This window comes from Ovis aries, chromosome X (assembly GCF_016772045.2).
Source record: "Ovis aries strain OAR_USU_Benz2616 breed Rambouillet chromosome X, ARS-UI_Ramb_v3.0, whole genome shotgun sequence".
NCBI lineage: Eukaryota > Metazoa > Chordata > Mammalia > Artiodactyla > Bovidae > Ovis > Ovis aries.
Window position 1 is genome coordinate 126,470,093 of NC_056080.1, and position 17,655 is coordinate 126,487,747.

At 37.1% G+C, this 17,655-nt stretch overlaps 1 protein-coding gene across 1 annotated transcript in view; it reads right to left on the reverse strand.

Annotated features, from left to right (window-relative positions):
- Positions 1-248: 248 nt before the first annotated feature.
- The window catches only part of COL4A5 (collagen type IV alpha 5 chain), a 262,054-nt gene continuing 244,647 nt past the window's right edge, over positions 249-17,655 (reverse strand). Inside the window, exons 42-51 of the mRNA XM_004022429.5 lie at positions 16,314-16,447; positions 13,846-13,918; positions 13,642-13,713; positions 12,692-12,820; positions 11,753-11,851; positions 10,384-10,596; positions 5,533-5,710; positions 2,835-2,949; positions 2,339-2,511; positions 249-1,501 (exon numbers count right to left, since the gene is read on the reverse strand). Coding sequence (XP_004022478.1) covers positions 1,420-1,501; positions 2,339-2,511; positions 2,835-2,949; positions 5,533-5,710; positions 10,384-10,596; positions 11,753-11,851; positions 12,692-12,820; positions 13,642-13,713; positions 13,846-13,918; positions 16,314-16,447 — 1,268 coding nt within the window. The 3' untranslated portion in view covers positions 249-1,419. The remainder of the gene's footprint in view (positions 1,502-2,338; positions 2,512-2,834; positions 2,950-5,532; positions 5,711-10,383; positions 10,597-11,752; positions 11,852-12,691; positions 12,821-13,641; positions 13,714-13,845; positions 13,919-16,313; positions 16,448-17,655) is intronic.

Consider the following 17,655-nt stretch of genomic DNA (forward strand, 5'->3'; position numbering starts at 1 on the left):
CCTCAAAATACTTCCCAATGTGTTGTTCTCTTCACTGGAAAAAGTGCTTTACTATGTCTCCTATTGGGCTTCCGTGGTGGCTCAGCTGGCAAATCTCCAATCAGGTATCAGAGTGATCAAAGTCGGCAGAAACCTCTTTTGGTTTTGAACTGCTCTAAATGGTTCTCTGAGAAGAGTGACTACTTGGTCTATCTGTAAATGAGCAGTAATTTTACACATAGGCTGAAGAGATACACAACAAATCATCCTTAACATATGATATCTTTAATTAAATTGATATTGGTGAGTTAAAAACATTAAGTGAGAAGATGACAGCTAGGGAAATAAGGTGTTCTATGACTATAATAGTGTTTAAAATAAAACAGTCAGAAATATCGGTTGGCTTTGTAATTGAAGAGAGAAGACAAACTAAGTATTGTCTTCCCAGTTTTTGAACAAGCAGAGACCACAGGAGAATATTTCTTACGTAAAAAGCACAGGGAAGAAAATCGTCAACTTTTTAAATGTTTTTGTTTCACAAAATTATATGGGAGAATTTTCCCAGTCAGGGATGAACAAAGTCAAGATGTAAGAAACATCAAAGCTGGGGGCATCTAGTGTTGAGTGTCCTGGAGAACACAGCAAAAGAGAAGTTGCATCATTAGATATTATAATTTGGTATGTAACATGTACATTTAAAATTTTGATTAAAGTGACTAAAAATGACCTTTTTAAAAAAAAAGTCAAATGAGAACTTAGGGGGAAAAACTCAAATTTGCTCTCAGTAGTGACTTGATGCAAGAATATAAACTCTCACTTTGATAAACCTGGATATAAAATCTTGCTGTCTGTATTCTAGGTTTTCCTAAGTTTTCTGTAAAAGTGATTCATGTCAGGTCACCTGTAAATGACTCAACATTTTGCACTAAAAGGCTGTTTACACAATATACACATTCTTTACTTACAGAGCAAAATAAGCTTAACACTTTTATATTAAAAAACTGGGATACAGTAGGATTAGTAGCACCATGAAAAATAATTCTTCCCCCAAACTGCAGTCTTTTATTTTACTCAGTATGATTCTTCTCTTAATTGAATTTTTAACGTGCCATTTTAGTTACTGGGCAAAATATATAATCTTCATCTTATAATCCTTGGAGAAAGTCATTCTGGACCCAAAAAGTAAATTCATTTCCTCATTTCACTCGTAGAAAAATAACAGAGACCTTGCTCTGGCACATTGCTGAGGTACATCTGAATCTTCATGATTTACTAGTCAGCATGTTCTCTTGGTCATATATAGTAGCACCATGGGTGGCAGCAGTGGTGAAGTTGGGGAGAGTGAGACATTGCATCCTGGGAATTTTATATATATATATATGTATATATATATATATATCTATATCACATTTGAAAACACACAAAGAATTCTTCAAAATGCTATGTCCTCTTCATGCACACTTGGCATCGGCTAATGCGTGTCCTCAAGTCCCCTGCTTTCAGCGTTTCTGATTGAGGTTTGCTGGGAAATAAAAAACAAGACTATCAAATTAGACTTTTCTGGTATTTTAATTCTATTATTGCTTCAGTTCATACTTTAACATTCTATTGTGTTTAAGTGGCTGACTTAATGGTTAACTTTTGAGCAATGCAATCTAGTGCAATGACTGGTATGGCCTAAGAGCCATTAGTGGTCATAGGTATCTTAGTGATTCTCCTCCCCACCACTCTCATCCTTGTCTATTTGTCTCCGCCTCTCTTTCTCTTATACCTTTTTCTAACAGTCCTAGAACGAGGGGCAATTGACGATGACTAGATGATAATACATAACACATAATGGTTACAGAAAGATAATACATAAGAAAAATGTTAATAACTCAAAAGAAGCAACATATAAAAATAGAAATTAAAAAAAAACAATAAAATAAAGTCCCCTGCAGGCACATGTATTACAGGTAGCCTTACTCATTCAAATACTTGGATGAAAGCCTTGAAAACATCCTGGGAAAGAGACTCCTGGACTGGGGAAGCAACACAGATTACTTCAATTTCTAGGGTGGCTTCAGTCTAGTCAAACAGTTGCTCATGGGTTACTGAGAAGGTCACATAATCTTTTGTTGGTCTGTTTTGCTTTTAAAGAATTATCATCATGACATCTCAAACCACATACACCTATTATTAGTCAAGTATGTTCTTCTGACCTGAGTCTGTTATATGAGGAGAACAACCAAGAATAAAGGACATGGTCCTCTAAATTTCTAACATTTGTTGGGAATAAACCATTCATAAGCTGCCTCTCTCTCCCTCCAGCACCTCTGAAGGAAGCTGAAGACCTAAACTAAAGCCATAAGCACCTTACCTGAACATGTCTGACACGTCTACAGTCGCCAGCCAAAAGCTGTAGGAGTTGGCGTAATAGTTGCAGGTCCCCCGCCCATGACACTCGATGAAGGGAGCTGAACGAAACTCTTCTAAGCAGGAACCAGGGGAGGCCAGGGCTTGGCCTGAGCCCTCTGCCCCTGCACTTGTGTGCTAGAAAAGACAAGGGAAAATGTGCCACAATACCCATGAACCTTAGTGAGTATCCAAAGATAAGTGCTGACCTTGGCCAAATATTAAAATCCAGTGAAGTAAATAGAGCCAAAGTCAAGAGAACAGTATCCACACCAAAGGTTCTCATCAAAACAAACAGGCAGATTGTGAAAATCTGTTCCAGCAAATGTATGAAAGGGAGCACAGTGCCTGAATAGAAGCTATACGAGGTTCAAATGACAGGGATCCCTCATATTAGGAAGAAATGTAGATATGGTGGACAGTCAGCTAGGATGACAAAGCCAAGGAAGAGTGACTCATACCATCATGAAGGAATAACCAATCCAGAGAGAATCCCATCCCTGAGGACAGCGGGGAATCTGGATGGTCTGACTGTGGACTGCAATCACCACGGCAGGAGCTTCACATACTGCACATCTGGTAAGAGAAAGGCAGAAGGAACACAGTCTACAGAGTGAGCACACCGGGACTAGCAGCCCGTCTTCTTTGGAAGCCTTCCTGTTATAAAATCCCATCAAGGGGTCTACAGTGCTCAGAAAAAGAGGGAAATGTACTGTGAGGATTGCTTTTGCATAAGCCCAGCCTTCCAATATACATAATAAAGTTACAAATGAAACCGGTAAGGTTTTTTTTTTTTTTTTTTAAGAAACTACAGAACCACGGCTATGATATTTTAATTTTCTATCCTGCCCTAAACTTGTATTCATACTTGCAACAGTCAGTGTCATAACTGCTGCAAGACTTTGGCTTGGCGTATTGCACATACTACTTGCTGTCAAAGTGCCCAACTTGAGGGTAGACATTCAGTACTACTGAAACTGTGCTAAGAACAATGTCTGGTAAACTGAAGAAGACAAGAAACAAGACACTTTCTTAATCCCTGCCCATTATTTTTGGCCCAAGGGATATTTATTAACCATTTGGCTATCTCTTTAGAAGTACAACATAAGCAGAATACTGGACAAGTACCAAGGCACTTGGAGATGTGGTGTCTGGGTACTTGTCTATAAAATCAAGCAAAGTGCAGCTAAGTCTACCAAATCTTTAATAGACAGCAAGAGGGGACCTTTTGAAATATGACTAAACCAATTTGGCAAAGTTTATCTACCAAATAGGGAATGCCTTTAGGGGATCTTTTACTCCAAAGAATTGGGACTGTTGAAAGAAAATCACATGCACAAAAATGAATTCCCAGAAGAAGCCCTATTTATCATTTTTTATGATTTATTCTTCTTGTCCCTGTCTAGGAGATCTTTACTAAACTCAAAGATTTTACCCTACCCTCTCCTTGAAAACTTATGTAGTTTTGGTTTTACCTTTAGGCCTATGATCCATTTAAAGTTGATTTTTGTATATATGTAAGGTGTGAGGTTATGGATCTTTTTTATTTATTCACTGCAGATGGTTATCCAATAGTTTCAGCACCATTTGTTGAAAAGATTATCCTTTCTTTATAAAATTATCTGAATACCTGTTTTGTACTCATCTGTTGATATGAATTTGGATCTATTTTTGAATTCCCTGTTTTGTATGTTAATCTATATGCCTCTCCTAACACCAATTTTATACTATCTTAATTACTGTAGTTTTGTAGTAATTCACACTGTCAGGAAATGTGAGCACTTTGACTCTGTTCTTCCTTATAAAAATTATTTCGGCTCCTCTATGCCCTTTGCTTTTCCATATAACTTTTATTATCAGCTTTCCAATTTCTACAGGAAATATAAAAACCTTACAGAATTTTAATAAGGATTATACTGAATCTGTGGATCAATTTGGCCAGAACTGACATGTCAAAAATATTTGTATATCTCTATAGTTACTTAGCTCTTTAAAAAAAATTTTCTCAGTGTTTTGTAGATTTTTAGTTTACAAACATTGTACAGCTTTTGTTCATCTTATCCCAGGTATTTCATGTTTGGATGGCAATTGCAAATAATTTTTCTATCATAGGAATATAATTTACTGTTATGTATCCTGCAACTTTAATAGACTCACTTGTTAGTACTAGAAAATATTTTATAGATTCATGAGGGAAAGGATAAGATTTTCTATATAGACCATCACATCACCTGTGAATAAAGATAGTTTTATTTCATTCGTTATAAAAATGAATTCCCAAAGGATTATAGCAAACATATTGAAAAGGGCTCTATGAATTTTTATAGCAAACATTGAAAAGGGCTCTATGAATTTGCTACTAAGAGTGGCTGAACTAGGCTTAACTTTCATATTTAATGTCAAAGAAACTAAAGTTTCCAATGATTCATCCCTTATGGTTACTAGACTTCTAAACAAATTGGGTCATGATTAGAATGAAAATGGCAAAACCTAATATGCTTAAGAGGTAGAGTTTTACCCGGGTTCTAATGTGGCAACATTCTAGGAAATCTTTATTAACAGTACCTCCCTCCTCTTAGATATTCATGCTCCAAGTCTCAGCTATCACTTTTCCTTCCCATAACTAATTAATTAATTGCCAAATCTTATTTATTCTATTATTCTAGACCTATCAGTCTACAAATCCATTCCCATTTTCTCTACCTAGAATGCTCTTCTCCATTATAAATGCCTGTCTCAAGTCCTTTACATCCTTAAAGGGCTAAGCAGTTCAAAACACATTTCTTCTATATCTCAGATTTCTCCAGTTGGAATAAAATATCCCTTTCCTAATACTTTCATAATACTTCATTAGATTTATTGCTGCATTGAGCCCAAGCCTGATACATATTAATTTATGTATACTTGCCTAATGACTAGATTGTGAGGGTTTTCTTTTTTTTTTTTTTTGGTATATTACACTAGTATGTCTCTGGTCCTGGTCAAAAGAAGATCCCCAATAAATACGGATCAAACTACATATTGAATTGAATATTATAAAGGTTCCTCTGTTCTACCTAACCTGAGAGGAATATGGTCAGATCATTATCTTTGGACTCATTTCTAACTAGCTAAAGTAACTGGAGACCAGCAAATGTCAATGGTATACCCATGTCTCACCGACTAATGAATGGCTGGATGCTCTGCCCCTTCAGGGGTTCCATGCTCATTGGCATGGGCTCTGGGGTGGAGAGCCAGTAAGAATAATCATTTCTTGAAGCAAAGTTGCAAACATTATTGATGTTGCAGAACATGAAAGGCATGGTACTGAAACGACGAAGGCAGCTGCCGGCTGTTCCTGGGAAGAATTAGGGAGAAAAAGGAAAAGTGTCATGATAATTAGCATCTTCTAACATACTAGCAAACAACCTTTCAAAGAGGAACTTTTCCCTATCTCTTAGATGATAACCAGGTCTTCTCTGGTGACTCAGCCAGTAAAGAGTCTGCCTGCACAGCAGGAGATCCATGTTTGATACCTGGGTCAGGAAGATCCCCTGGAGAAGGAAATGGCAATGCACTCCAGTATTCTTGCCTGGAGAATTCCATGGACAGAGGAAACTGGTGGACGATAGTCCGTGGGTCACAAAGAGTCTGACATGACTGTGACTAACACTTTCACTTTCTAGATGATAACTACACTTTAATTCTTCAATTATAAGATGTATATTTACTCATATTTTAACATTTCTAAAATCAGGATATATCTTACAACTTATGTAGACATTTATTGTGCTAGCTCATTATATATTCCCCAACACTGTTTTTAAACCAGTGATGCATCTTATAAACAATGGTGCCTTATGAAGAATATTGAGTAATTTATTATGTAAAAATGAAGGGCACACACTTAGTTCTTATAATATGATAACACTATTTCCTCTCCAGTATGCCCTCCCTTCTTCTAAGACATCCCTAGTATGTGTCTTATGTGGGTTCCCCATATCTTTAAGCCTAGGGACAATTGTAGTGCTGACTAAAATGCACAGCAACCATGGACAGGTTTGGAAGTAAATAATACAAGGGGGAAAAATAAATGAGGGAGAAAGGAAAGATGTGAGGGGGAAAAAAGGAAAGGAACTAGAGCGTTGAAATTTCTGAGCTGGTAGGGACAATAATATTTCTACCTGTGATCAGGCTTTTCTTTTCTCATTTACTCACAAAGAATGATGAAAAATGATGCACTTCCCTCACATTTTTAAGTTGACACCTCAAATTTTTCATCAGAAGTTTAAATCGATACTGTGCCAGTTATTAAGATATTATTGTCTCTTGGACTCAAACCCACCCTTCTATACTTGGTAATACTGGAGTCTGGAATTTTGCAAACCACATTTCAACAATACCAGCTGTCATTTATAGTGTTTTGTGAATATAGATGGGGAAACAGTGGAAACAGTGTCAGACTTTATTTTTTTTGGCTCCAAAATCACTGCAGATTGTGACTGCAGCCATGAAATTAAAAGACGCTTACTCCTTGGAAGGAAAGTTATGACCAACCTAGATAGTATATTCAAAAGCAGAGACATTACTTTGCCGACTAAGGTCCGTCTAGTCAAGGCTATGGTTTTCCTGCGGTCATGTATGGATGTGAGAGTTGGATTGTGAAGAAAGCTGAGTGCCGAAGAATTGATGCTTTTGAACTGTGGTGTTGGAGAAAACTCTTGAGAGTCCCTTGGACTGCAAGGAGATCCAACCAGTCCATTCTGAAGGAGATCAGCCCTGGATGTTCTTTGGAAGGAATGATGCTAAAGCTGAAAGTCCAGTACTTTGGCCACCTCATGTGAAGAGTTGGCTCATTGGAAAAGACTCTGATGCTGGGAGGGATTGGGGGCAGGAGGAGAAGGGGACGACAGAGGATGAGATGGCTGGATGGCATCACCGACTCAATGGATGTGAGTCTGAGTGAACTCTGGGAGTTGGTGATGGACAGGGAGGCCTGGCGTGCTGCAACTCATGGGGTCGCAAAGAGTCGGACACAACTGAGCGATTGAACTGAAGTGAACTGTATATTTAAAAGCAAACTTTGACGTCACTCTTTTAAACGTATCCAATGTAATTATTTGAAACCTAAGAATAAACCTTTTTAAAAGTAGAGAAACTCATCTTTAACAATTGGAAATTATACAATGCTCCTTTTCCATTGTATTTCCATTTCACTTCTCTCACACAGTTTTATCCTAATGTATTTTTTTATTATTCAGTGTCTTTTACTGAGGATCCAATCATATTCTCTGAAACAAGAATTTAAAATAATTTGATTTTCTGTGACCCTAAGGCTTTACATGTTACATATTCTTTTGAATGATCATCATAATTACTATTAATTCACACTGATCAAAAAATAGGTTATTATAAATTTTGATACTGACTAAAAATTAAATTTTTATTAGAAATGCATTTTCTAATGAGACGGATCAGAAGTGAATTATAGAACCTGAGTTAACAGATACTTTAACAAAGCCATTATTTTGAATTGTTCCTCTGAATTTGTCTCTTAGAAGTTTTTATGTTTCAAGGCAATATGCCATGATATGAGTCTTTTATAAAATAGGAGATAGGTGGTAGAGAAAGAGGATATAGGAAAAGAGATTATCTAAAGCATATACACAGGCAGTTCAACTTTAGGAGAAAGTGCATATGAAAGTTGAGGATTTGTAAACTAATTCCATTAAAATTATACATTGGAAATTCCTCATGTATCCAATGGAGTATGCTTATCTCAGGCTAAAGATGATTGATAAAAGATCAATAATGCTTAAAATTGGTGGATTGTCAGAATCACTGGGAATTTTTATATTATAGTTTTGGAATGGACCTAGGAATCTTTTCAAAATTTCCCCAGGTGGAAAATCATTGATTTAGCCTAATTTATACTTTTTTCCTTGGAGAAGGAAATGGCAACCCACTCAAGGGTTCTTGCCTGGAGAATCCCAGGGATGGGGGAGCCTGGTGGGCTGCCGTCTATGGGGTCGCACAGAGTCGGACACGACTGAAGTGACTTAGCAGCATACTTTTTTCAGAGGAAAAAAAAATAGTTCAGAGAGGTGAATGACTCGAAGTCATGTGAGAGCAAATGAGAAAACTGACATAACTGAAAAATGGATGGCTTTGCAATTGGTAGGTGTTACAAACAAACCTATCTTCAAAACAGAAACAGATTCACAGACACAGAGAACAGACTGGTGGATGCCCAGCAGGCCAGGGGTTCGGGGAGGGATGGAATGGGGGTCTGGGGTCAATAGATGCAAACCATTACATACTGAATGGATAAACAAGTTCCTATTGTATGGCACAGGGAACAACATTCAGTATCCTGAGATGCATCATAATAGAAAAGAATATATATAAATATGCATACATATATATTCTTCTGTGATTCTGAGACCAGAGATAATTTCCATCCCTGTCTCTAATTAGTAATGCTAGTTTTATTTTTAAATTAATTTATAATTAAAAACACTTTCAGAGACTTCCCTGGCGGTCCATTGTGGCATTGAATAAGTCACTTAACCTCTTTGTGTGTGTGTGTGTGTGTGTGTAATACTTGTCCTATATCTTTCTTGATTATTTTAGTTTTGAAAATCAAATTGTCTAATGAATATGAAAGTGCTTTTATTTTTGGCTACACCACAGGATTTGTGGGATCTCAGTTCCCTGACCAGGGACTAAACCCTTGCCCCCTGCAGTTGAAGTGCAGAGTCCTTCCCACTGGACTGCCAGGGAAGTCCCTGAAAGTGCTTTTTAATTATAAATTAAAAATAAAACTAACATTACTAGTTAGGGACAGGGATGGAAATATTTCTGGGTCTCAGAAAGAAGAGAATAGGAAAATGTGCATAAAAGAAGGTCTATAATCATGAGAACATGGGTGTTTGGTTGCATTTATGCTGTAGGCTACCTACGGTGATGCAGAATTCTGGTTATAGTCTCCAAGCATTCAAAGATAGGGTGATCTCATGAACTCTGAATACTCTCATATTTTGAAACTATAAAGTTTTAATAGACTAATGATTCTGGGTATGCATTTTGTTTTTTCAGACAGAACATTTTCAGTATTGTCTGTTTCCTCCACCACTACCATCTTTTTTATACACCATAGTCCTTTCACTAATTCAGCACAGACTATGTATGTATTTAGTGAGGTGATTGTTTCCTTAACATCAAACTTATTTTTATTCTTTGCCTAGGCATCAAGATATCTCCAATTTGACCCCTGAATGAGCCCTGGCATAGACCCTGCAATCCTGTATCACACTTGAAATACTGGGTACTATCATGATGTTCTATGGGTGAGGCCTAAGCTGTACTTGAGTCAGGTCTAGTTTATAGCCTCTGCATCTGAATACATACTATGACAGCCCTTGCTTAACCAAATACACACATTTTGAAAAGTTATAGGGACATAGTGGATAAGAGATCCCATTTTTTTCTTTGCATTATATTTGTGAATTTCATGATGTTCAAAAACTTATAATGCTTCCTGTTCACCTACTAGATTAGGAGTTTGACATTTATAAGCTTGATTACGGGTAGAAGTTAGATTCTCACAGTAAAGTGAGAATGGACTGAAAGGAGAAAAAGTAGAGAACATTATCTAAAAGATGAGAGTATATTTACAATGAAGATTTGTCGATTGTAAAATTAGAAAAAGATTCTACATAAGGTGGCTCAGATGGTAAAGAATCTGCCTGCAATGCAGGAGACTGGGGTTTGATCCCTGGGTCAGGAAGATCCCTTAGAGAAGGAAATGGCTACCCATTCCAGTATTCGTGCCTGAAAATTCCACGGACAGAGGAGGCTAGCAGGCTGCAGTCTATGGGGTTGCGAAAGAGTCAGACATGGCTGAGTGACTGACTGTGAGTGAAAGAATAGAGATGCACTTTGTCCAACGTTACTCTACCCTAGAACCTAACAAGATTTTCAAAACAAAACAGAAATGCATAGTAAGAAATAAGATGCTGATTATCTCACCCAAGTCTTGACCATGAGCTCTTTTATTTCCTTGTACATACAGGAGAGAAAAGCCTTCATACACCTGGATGGTTCCCTGTGGGCATTGTGGAGCATCTGTTGTCTGGCTGTGACGTGTGATGAGAAACCCATGGGCAATAGAAGAGGTTCCAGGGGGACCTGGAGGACCCTGCAATCCATCTGGCCCGGGGGGACCATCCAAGCCACGAGTACCTATTTTCCGAAAAGCCATCAGTATACAAAATTAAGTGAGCTCTGATTCACTATTATGGCTATTGACAAAACATTATGACCTCATTTGATTAGTTAATTTAGTCAATATTTATAGAATGTCTACACAGGCATTGTCAGATATCACAGATTTGGAGACAAACAAAACATGGTCCCTGTCCTCAAAGAGATTAAATTCTTTTTCCCTTCTGGAATTGGCTGATGACATTAGGCACTAAATAAATACTGAGTGAATGGAACACTAGATGTGGAAGAAGTGATGCCCATTTGGGGAATTTGTATGTTATCTAGCCTCTTACTGTACTAAAGGAGTCCAAAGCCAATGACAAAATCTTAGTCTGCTGTTTAGTTTATCACTTAGAAAGGAAGAGTGTGGTTGCTGTCAGTCTGCCGGCTTCAGTGCTGAAAAACTTTTTCCTTTGAATCTGTCTGGGGAATTATTCTCAGGCATACATTCTTGTTTAGAGAATAGGCAGGGTACTCTAAGGAAACTTTTTAAAATGTCTAATTTCAATCTGTCACTGGTTTCTGTTCTCTATTTGGCCACTCAATTTGAGCTTTTTTTTTTTTTTTTTTTTTTTTAAATTCTCTATATACAGGCCTTTGGCCACTGTGTGTAGATTTTCACTTGGGGGAAATGTCACAGCAATGCCTGTATGTGATGAAGGTGACACTGACTTGTTTCTTCCCTAGAAAGACAGTTAATGAAATGGCAGTGTGTTGTTTCTAGGAGCAACATAGACAGCACCAATCTGCTTTGCTGCTACTGCTATTTTTTTGTTTGTTTTACCAACACAAACCTTTACATTTGTTATTTAGAGTTATATTTACATTATCTACAGTTGTAAAAACACTGAAAATTATCAGAACAGTTAAGGACAATGAATACCTGAAAAATCCTCATTTTGAGGAAAAGCTGACTTTCTAGGGCTGTAAAAACATTTAAAATGAAAACAGCCCTCCTGTGTTTCTCTTATACTGGCAAATCTGTGTCATCCTATTTTTCCCAAGCAACAGACTCCCCAGCTAGCTGTGCTCTCTCAAGAGGAGGCTTTCACAGCTCCAATTGGAGGCCATATGTCCAAAGGTCTCCCAGACTTAAAAACTACTATCAGCAGCAGTGTTTTACTTGTCTTACCTGGCTGGCCTGGCAAACCTGGGTCTCCTTTGCGTCCTCCTGCACCATCAAAGCCAGGGAGTCCATTGCGTCCAGGATCTCCTGGAGGGCCAATTGGACCTACAGGAGAAAGCAGTAGGGTTTTCAAATGTGTGTAAAATAAATCCACATCCAGATAGAGCTAGGATACTTGACATCCATGAGTGGCACTGAATTCATAATCTGGTTTTGTGTTTAATTCAGATAAATGAAAGAATAGTTCAAGCCCAGGATGAAAAGATGCAGACAAGGATTTAGGTTTAATTTTAAACAATCCATTTGCCTCTGTTGAGAATTCTATAATATGGCAGTTGTGTTCTCCTTGCCTTCAGTACAAGACATAGCACAAGGCCCAACTTTTGTTATATATCCCAACAAAAAAGGCAAGGCTGTTGCTACCTGGTATACTTCATTTATGAAAAGACTGCTGTTAAGCCACTAATAAACTGGAAAGACTGAAGTTAGTTTCTAGTTTTCTTTTAGAATCACAGTTGGCTGCAAGTATAGAGTGAATTGGCCAACTAGACAGGATTTAGTTTAAAAATCATAAGACCTCACAGTGTGGAAACTAACAGCCCATCAAATCAGCCGTCTATCCTTCTGGTGGTTGGGACAGAGAAACCATCAGATCTTAAATGCATATGAATTTCATTATAGAGATTTTAAAAACATTAACCTAATCATTCAATTAGGATAGCCAGATGAGCGAGAAGAAATTGGACTGGGCCTAAAAGAAATTAGGGCATGAGAAATGAACCTTTTCAAGAAAGGTTCAAAAAAGAAAGTGCAACCCATGGTGCTGTAGTATTCTACTAGCTGCTGAGACTCCTGTTGTCAGAGACAAACTCTAACAAGTGAAAGGAGAATGAGGGAAATGTTTGCAAATACATAAGGCTTGAAAAAGATGATCTACAAAGGTACCTGGTAAACCCTGAGGTCCTGGGAGTCCTTGTAAACCTTTTAATCCAGGCTGGCCTGGAATCCCTGGTGGGCCAGCATCTCCTTTGATTACAATACTCTGTCCTGAAGGACCAGGTAATCCAGGGGGACCTAAGAGGCAAAATACATAAAGTTGAAGGTAGGGAAGAGAAAGGTTGGAAAGAATGAATGCCAAAATAAACCTCAGATCAGAAGAATTGGTTTGAGAGAAATGAGTTACATGTATTGGAATTTACTATGTCCAATAGAAATCTGTTTGGGAAAATTACCTTTATTTCCCCCAAAGAGCTGGAAAAAAATAATTTCTTAGGGTCTTATTTGTCCATAGTTTAGGGTCTATGGAAAAATTAGGCATATAGTCCCTATTTTCAAGCCTTGAAGCGTGATTGCAAATCTGTGAACACTGGTGTCAAGGGAAGACAGTTCTGTTTCCTGATGAATACATTCTGATTCTAATGTCATTTGTAGATCTTGTTTGTTGAGTTTGTCAAGGGAGCCACTGAACTAACTAGTAGAGGAATTTAGTAGATACCCTGTTTCATAGTTTATAGGAAATCTCTGTAAGTCTCTCAGCAAAAGGAACTATTTTCATATTAAAAATATAGAAACATACCTATGAGACTTGCTCTTGTGATCTGTTCTATTGAATATGGGAAAGTTAATATAAAAGGTTAAAAAAAAACAAAACTCAATGAAGCATTCTTGTTGGTCCTGTATCTACCTAAAATTTAAAAGGTCTGTTCTTGATATTACATTACTGAAACAGAGAGCTTGAGAGATTAATATAAGAAGAGGGAAAGTCTTGCCTATTTCCCCTCAGTTGTTGGGGACTGAGACTCTGAAATTTTCAGCTGAAAGGCAGAAATGCAAACGTTCAAACTCTTCAATGAATTTAAGTATCAGGTATAACTAGCTTCAGAAATAAGTCTTACCTGGTGGGCCAATAAGTCCTGGATCCCCCTCAGGGCCAGTTGAACCAGGTACTCCACTGGGTCCTTTCATGCCTACAAAGAAGGTAAAATTGCACAACAAAGCAACAGGGCCATAGCCTTTACCCAGCCAAATCAGGAATTGTGTGTCTTCTCCCAAAGGAATTTAATGTAATGGGGGAAACTGCAAAACATCTCTTCAAATACCTGGAAATCCTGGAACACCAGGGAGACCAGGATCTCCTTTCATTCCATTGAGACCTGGCCGGCCGGGGTTACCCTGAATAAATAAAATCATTCATTTTAGAACAATACTGGGGGCAGGGAAGGAAGTAAGAGCATAGGTGGTATTGCACAGTGATTTGCAGCACTGGCTCTAGAGTCAAACTTTTAGGATTCAAATCTCAGTTCACCTTTTACTAGCTTGCGTGACATTGAGTTGATTGTTTATCCTTTCTGATGCATCATTTTCTTACCTCTAACAGAGAAAATAATAGTATCTACTTCATGAAGTTGTTGTGAGGATTAAATGAGATAATTCATATTAAGTACTGAGAAAACTAATTGGTTATGATGTGTACTTAATGGTAGTTATTATTCTATAATATCTATATTATTTTATAATATAATGATAATTATATAATGACAATAGTATTTTATTATCATTAACGAAGGCACTTGTTTTGAGTGTAGTCCTGATGTAGTAAGCGTGTTAATTAAAATCCAAGAAGTGATAAAGTCTAACAGACTAAGCAAAAAATAGAGTAGGCTTGTTAATTAATTGGGTTTGAGGGCCAGGAAAACTATGGGAAGAGGAAGAGTTGAGAATAACTCTAGAATGAACCTAAAGGAAGAGTAAGTGTGGAACAATGAAGCTTACTAATAGTAACAAAAAACGAGACGAGGCTAGAACATCTTAAGCAAAAATGTAAGAAAGAGCTTAAAAGGGGGGCCATGTCATAAAGTCATAGGATTCAGCTTGAAGGGGCTCCCAAATCTAGGACAGTTTGAGAATCAAAATAAGTAAGGATAGTTTAAAAATCACAAATCATTGAAAAGAATGAGAGTTTATGAGTTTATGATGATAACAAATAGACAATATATGGAAGAGAAGGGAGGCTCTTGATTACAGAAGCGCCAAGTGGTATATGTGGAGGCAGTGCTAGAGTGGAACAATCATCGGTTGCCACTATCACAGAACTGAATGGCTGAGGCAGAAATCATCAATAGATATTCTAAGGAGAAATTCTGATGTGGAATAGTATAGTTGTATGATCTTAATGTGTTTTCCTGTAGTTTTGCTTTTTAGTTACAAGGGGAAAAACAGTAACCATGTAGCGGAGAAACCAGGTAACAATGGGAAAATAAAAATTAAGATAATTAATTAAGGGCAGATGGATACTGTGGGCTTCCATATCTGAGAACACACCACTACTGGGGATGCACATCCTCAATCTAATTATGAAGAAACACCAGGCAAGAGAAGAAACATTCTTTTTTTAATGGGAAGGGGCTACACACATTTCTTCAAAAATGCCCAGGTCATGAAAGAAAAAAAAACAGGTTTATTTCAGGAAAAAATACATAATTATACACATACACACAGAGAAAATACACATAGTGCGCAAATGGGGCAAAACAGTAACAACTGGTCCATTTGGGTAAATAAGGTTTTTTACCATTCTTAAAAATTTTCTATAAGTTTAATATTATCTCCAAAATGAAAATTAGAAAGGGTACAAATCTAAGAACTTGCATAAAAGAAAATGAATAGAGCTTGAAAATACCATGTTTATAAAACGTTGATACCAGACAGTAGTCTTGAATCTGGCAAAGTGGCATGCAAACTGGAAGTACATGGGAAATGAATGAGGTAGGGAGTGAGTAGAGAATGAATAAAAAGAGGATTAAAATTTAAATCTAGATGTCTAAAAGAATAGCGATAACAGGGAAACAGGTTAGTTGTTTTAAACTTTAAGGACAATTTTTTTAGATTTTTTTTTTTTTTCTGTGCTAAAGCAGCCGTCAAAGTTAAAAGACTAAGCCCAGACTCTGTTGGCTGCCAAATCTAACAACAATCTTCCTGAATGAAGGAAGGAAGCTTTGAGGATCCATAAACAAACATGTGACTTTCTGGGTCACTCTAACCAAGGTGGAAAACGCATGAATATAGACGTGGGGATATGTTATTATTCTCCTTTTACAGGTAAAGACAGAAACACAAAGTATCTGTCTGCCTTCCTCATAGACACAAAGCACAACTGTACAGTGGAGCTGAAAAGTGACTCTAACTATAAAGTCTAACATATCCCCACTCACCATGATCAATTCTCTGTGGAAGGACTCATCCACATGCGATACTTACACACACACACACCACACGTATCCTTTTATAATTTGCTTTCGCTGAAATCAAAGTTTCTGAAATCAAAATCTATACACACCAAGAACTCCAGTTAAAACTATCTGTTGGGGAACCCTTTAACTATAAGGTAGCAAAGTCCCTTTCGTTGGTAGAAGACAGGAAACTTGCCTTTTTCTCTGTACTTCACCAGTAAGCCATGCAAAGAGCCTTGACCAGTAAATGCGAATTAAAACAATGCAGTTTGGAATTCTCATTTTGAATGCAAACACCTACATCCATTTCTCATCAAATATCTACTCTTATTTCCTACCTGGAGTCCTGGAGGACCTTGATCACCTTTCAAACCAGGCAAACCAGGTTGCCCAGGTTGGCCTGGGTTACCTCTTTCTCCTTTAATAGCCCCACTTCCAGGTAGACCCCGGGGACCTTCTGGACCTGGTGGACCTTGATAATGCACAACAAACAGCCACATTTCAGTATAACATAAGAACAGCATAAAAGTCAGGCTTTTAAATCATCCAAATACTCTTAGTCATCTGTTAGTTTGCAGAATAAAATCCAGAGTACATTAAAATATATAGATCAATGCTGACTCTCTAATGTAAACTGGGCTGGGTTTTTTTTTTTTTTAATTAACACTGGGTTGCAGATTCTTTAACTTTGTGTTTTATTATATATTAAATCCAATAAGCTCATATCTAAAGGAAGGACTTTGGACATTGTAATAAAAATTGCTTCTGTAATTCCTGACTGTTTGATTTAAGTGAACCAAAACAGACACCATAGAGCACTGTTCTCAAATTGGAAACGCATCAGAATCCCCAGGAGGGCTTGTTAAAATAGATTCTTGGATATACCCCCAGAGTTTTGGATTCTGTTAGGCTGGAGAGGGGCCCAGGAATTTCCATTCTAACAAGTGCCCTGTAAATAAAGTGTCCTGTAGCTAAAGCTGCTGGTTCATGACCACATTTTGTAGGGCAATCAGGGATTCACGTCATTTGCCTCATTGTGATTAAACTAAAGTTGCTTTATTTGTAAGTAGTTACTTTTATTCAGTTTCTATTACTATGCAATTAAGATAGTTATTTAAGCAAACTAACTGCTTAATTTCATTTTAATGATATGCTTAACACATGGGGATATTTTATTGTCAGAAATTCATGGAGTCAATATGGTACTTTTAACTCAATTTAAAAATGTTTTCATATTATTTACATTTGAAATATTTCTGAAGAAACATAAAGGACTTGGCATATAACTTCTGAATAAATAAAATAAATAATTTAAAAGGGGATTTTGCTAAGCTCCTTCCTTATACTATGTTTTAAAATGTTCCTTCTAAATAAAGATATCAGGTTCATTAAGTGACCAAGAAGATCTTATAAATAGCCACATTTTTCCTCACTAGGTGGGAAATAGCTATCTTGCCTGCAGAGTGCTGAGGTGGAGACTAAATAGCCCTGCCTTAAGAAAATAATTACAAAGTCCCAAATAATGAACAGTACATAGTGAGCACCTATACCTTCTCTCCTCTAGTAATCTTAGTTTTTCACTGGTTTCAAAAAAAGGAAAATATGTAGAGTTTATTTTTAAAGGAAATTTCACAGGCATATGAATTTAGAATACTGAATTCATGTTTACATACAGACAAA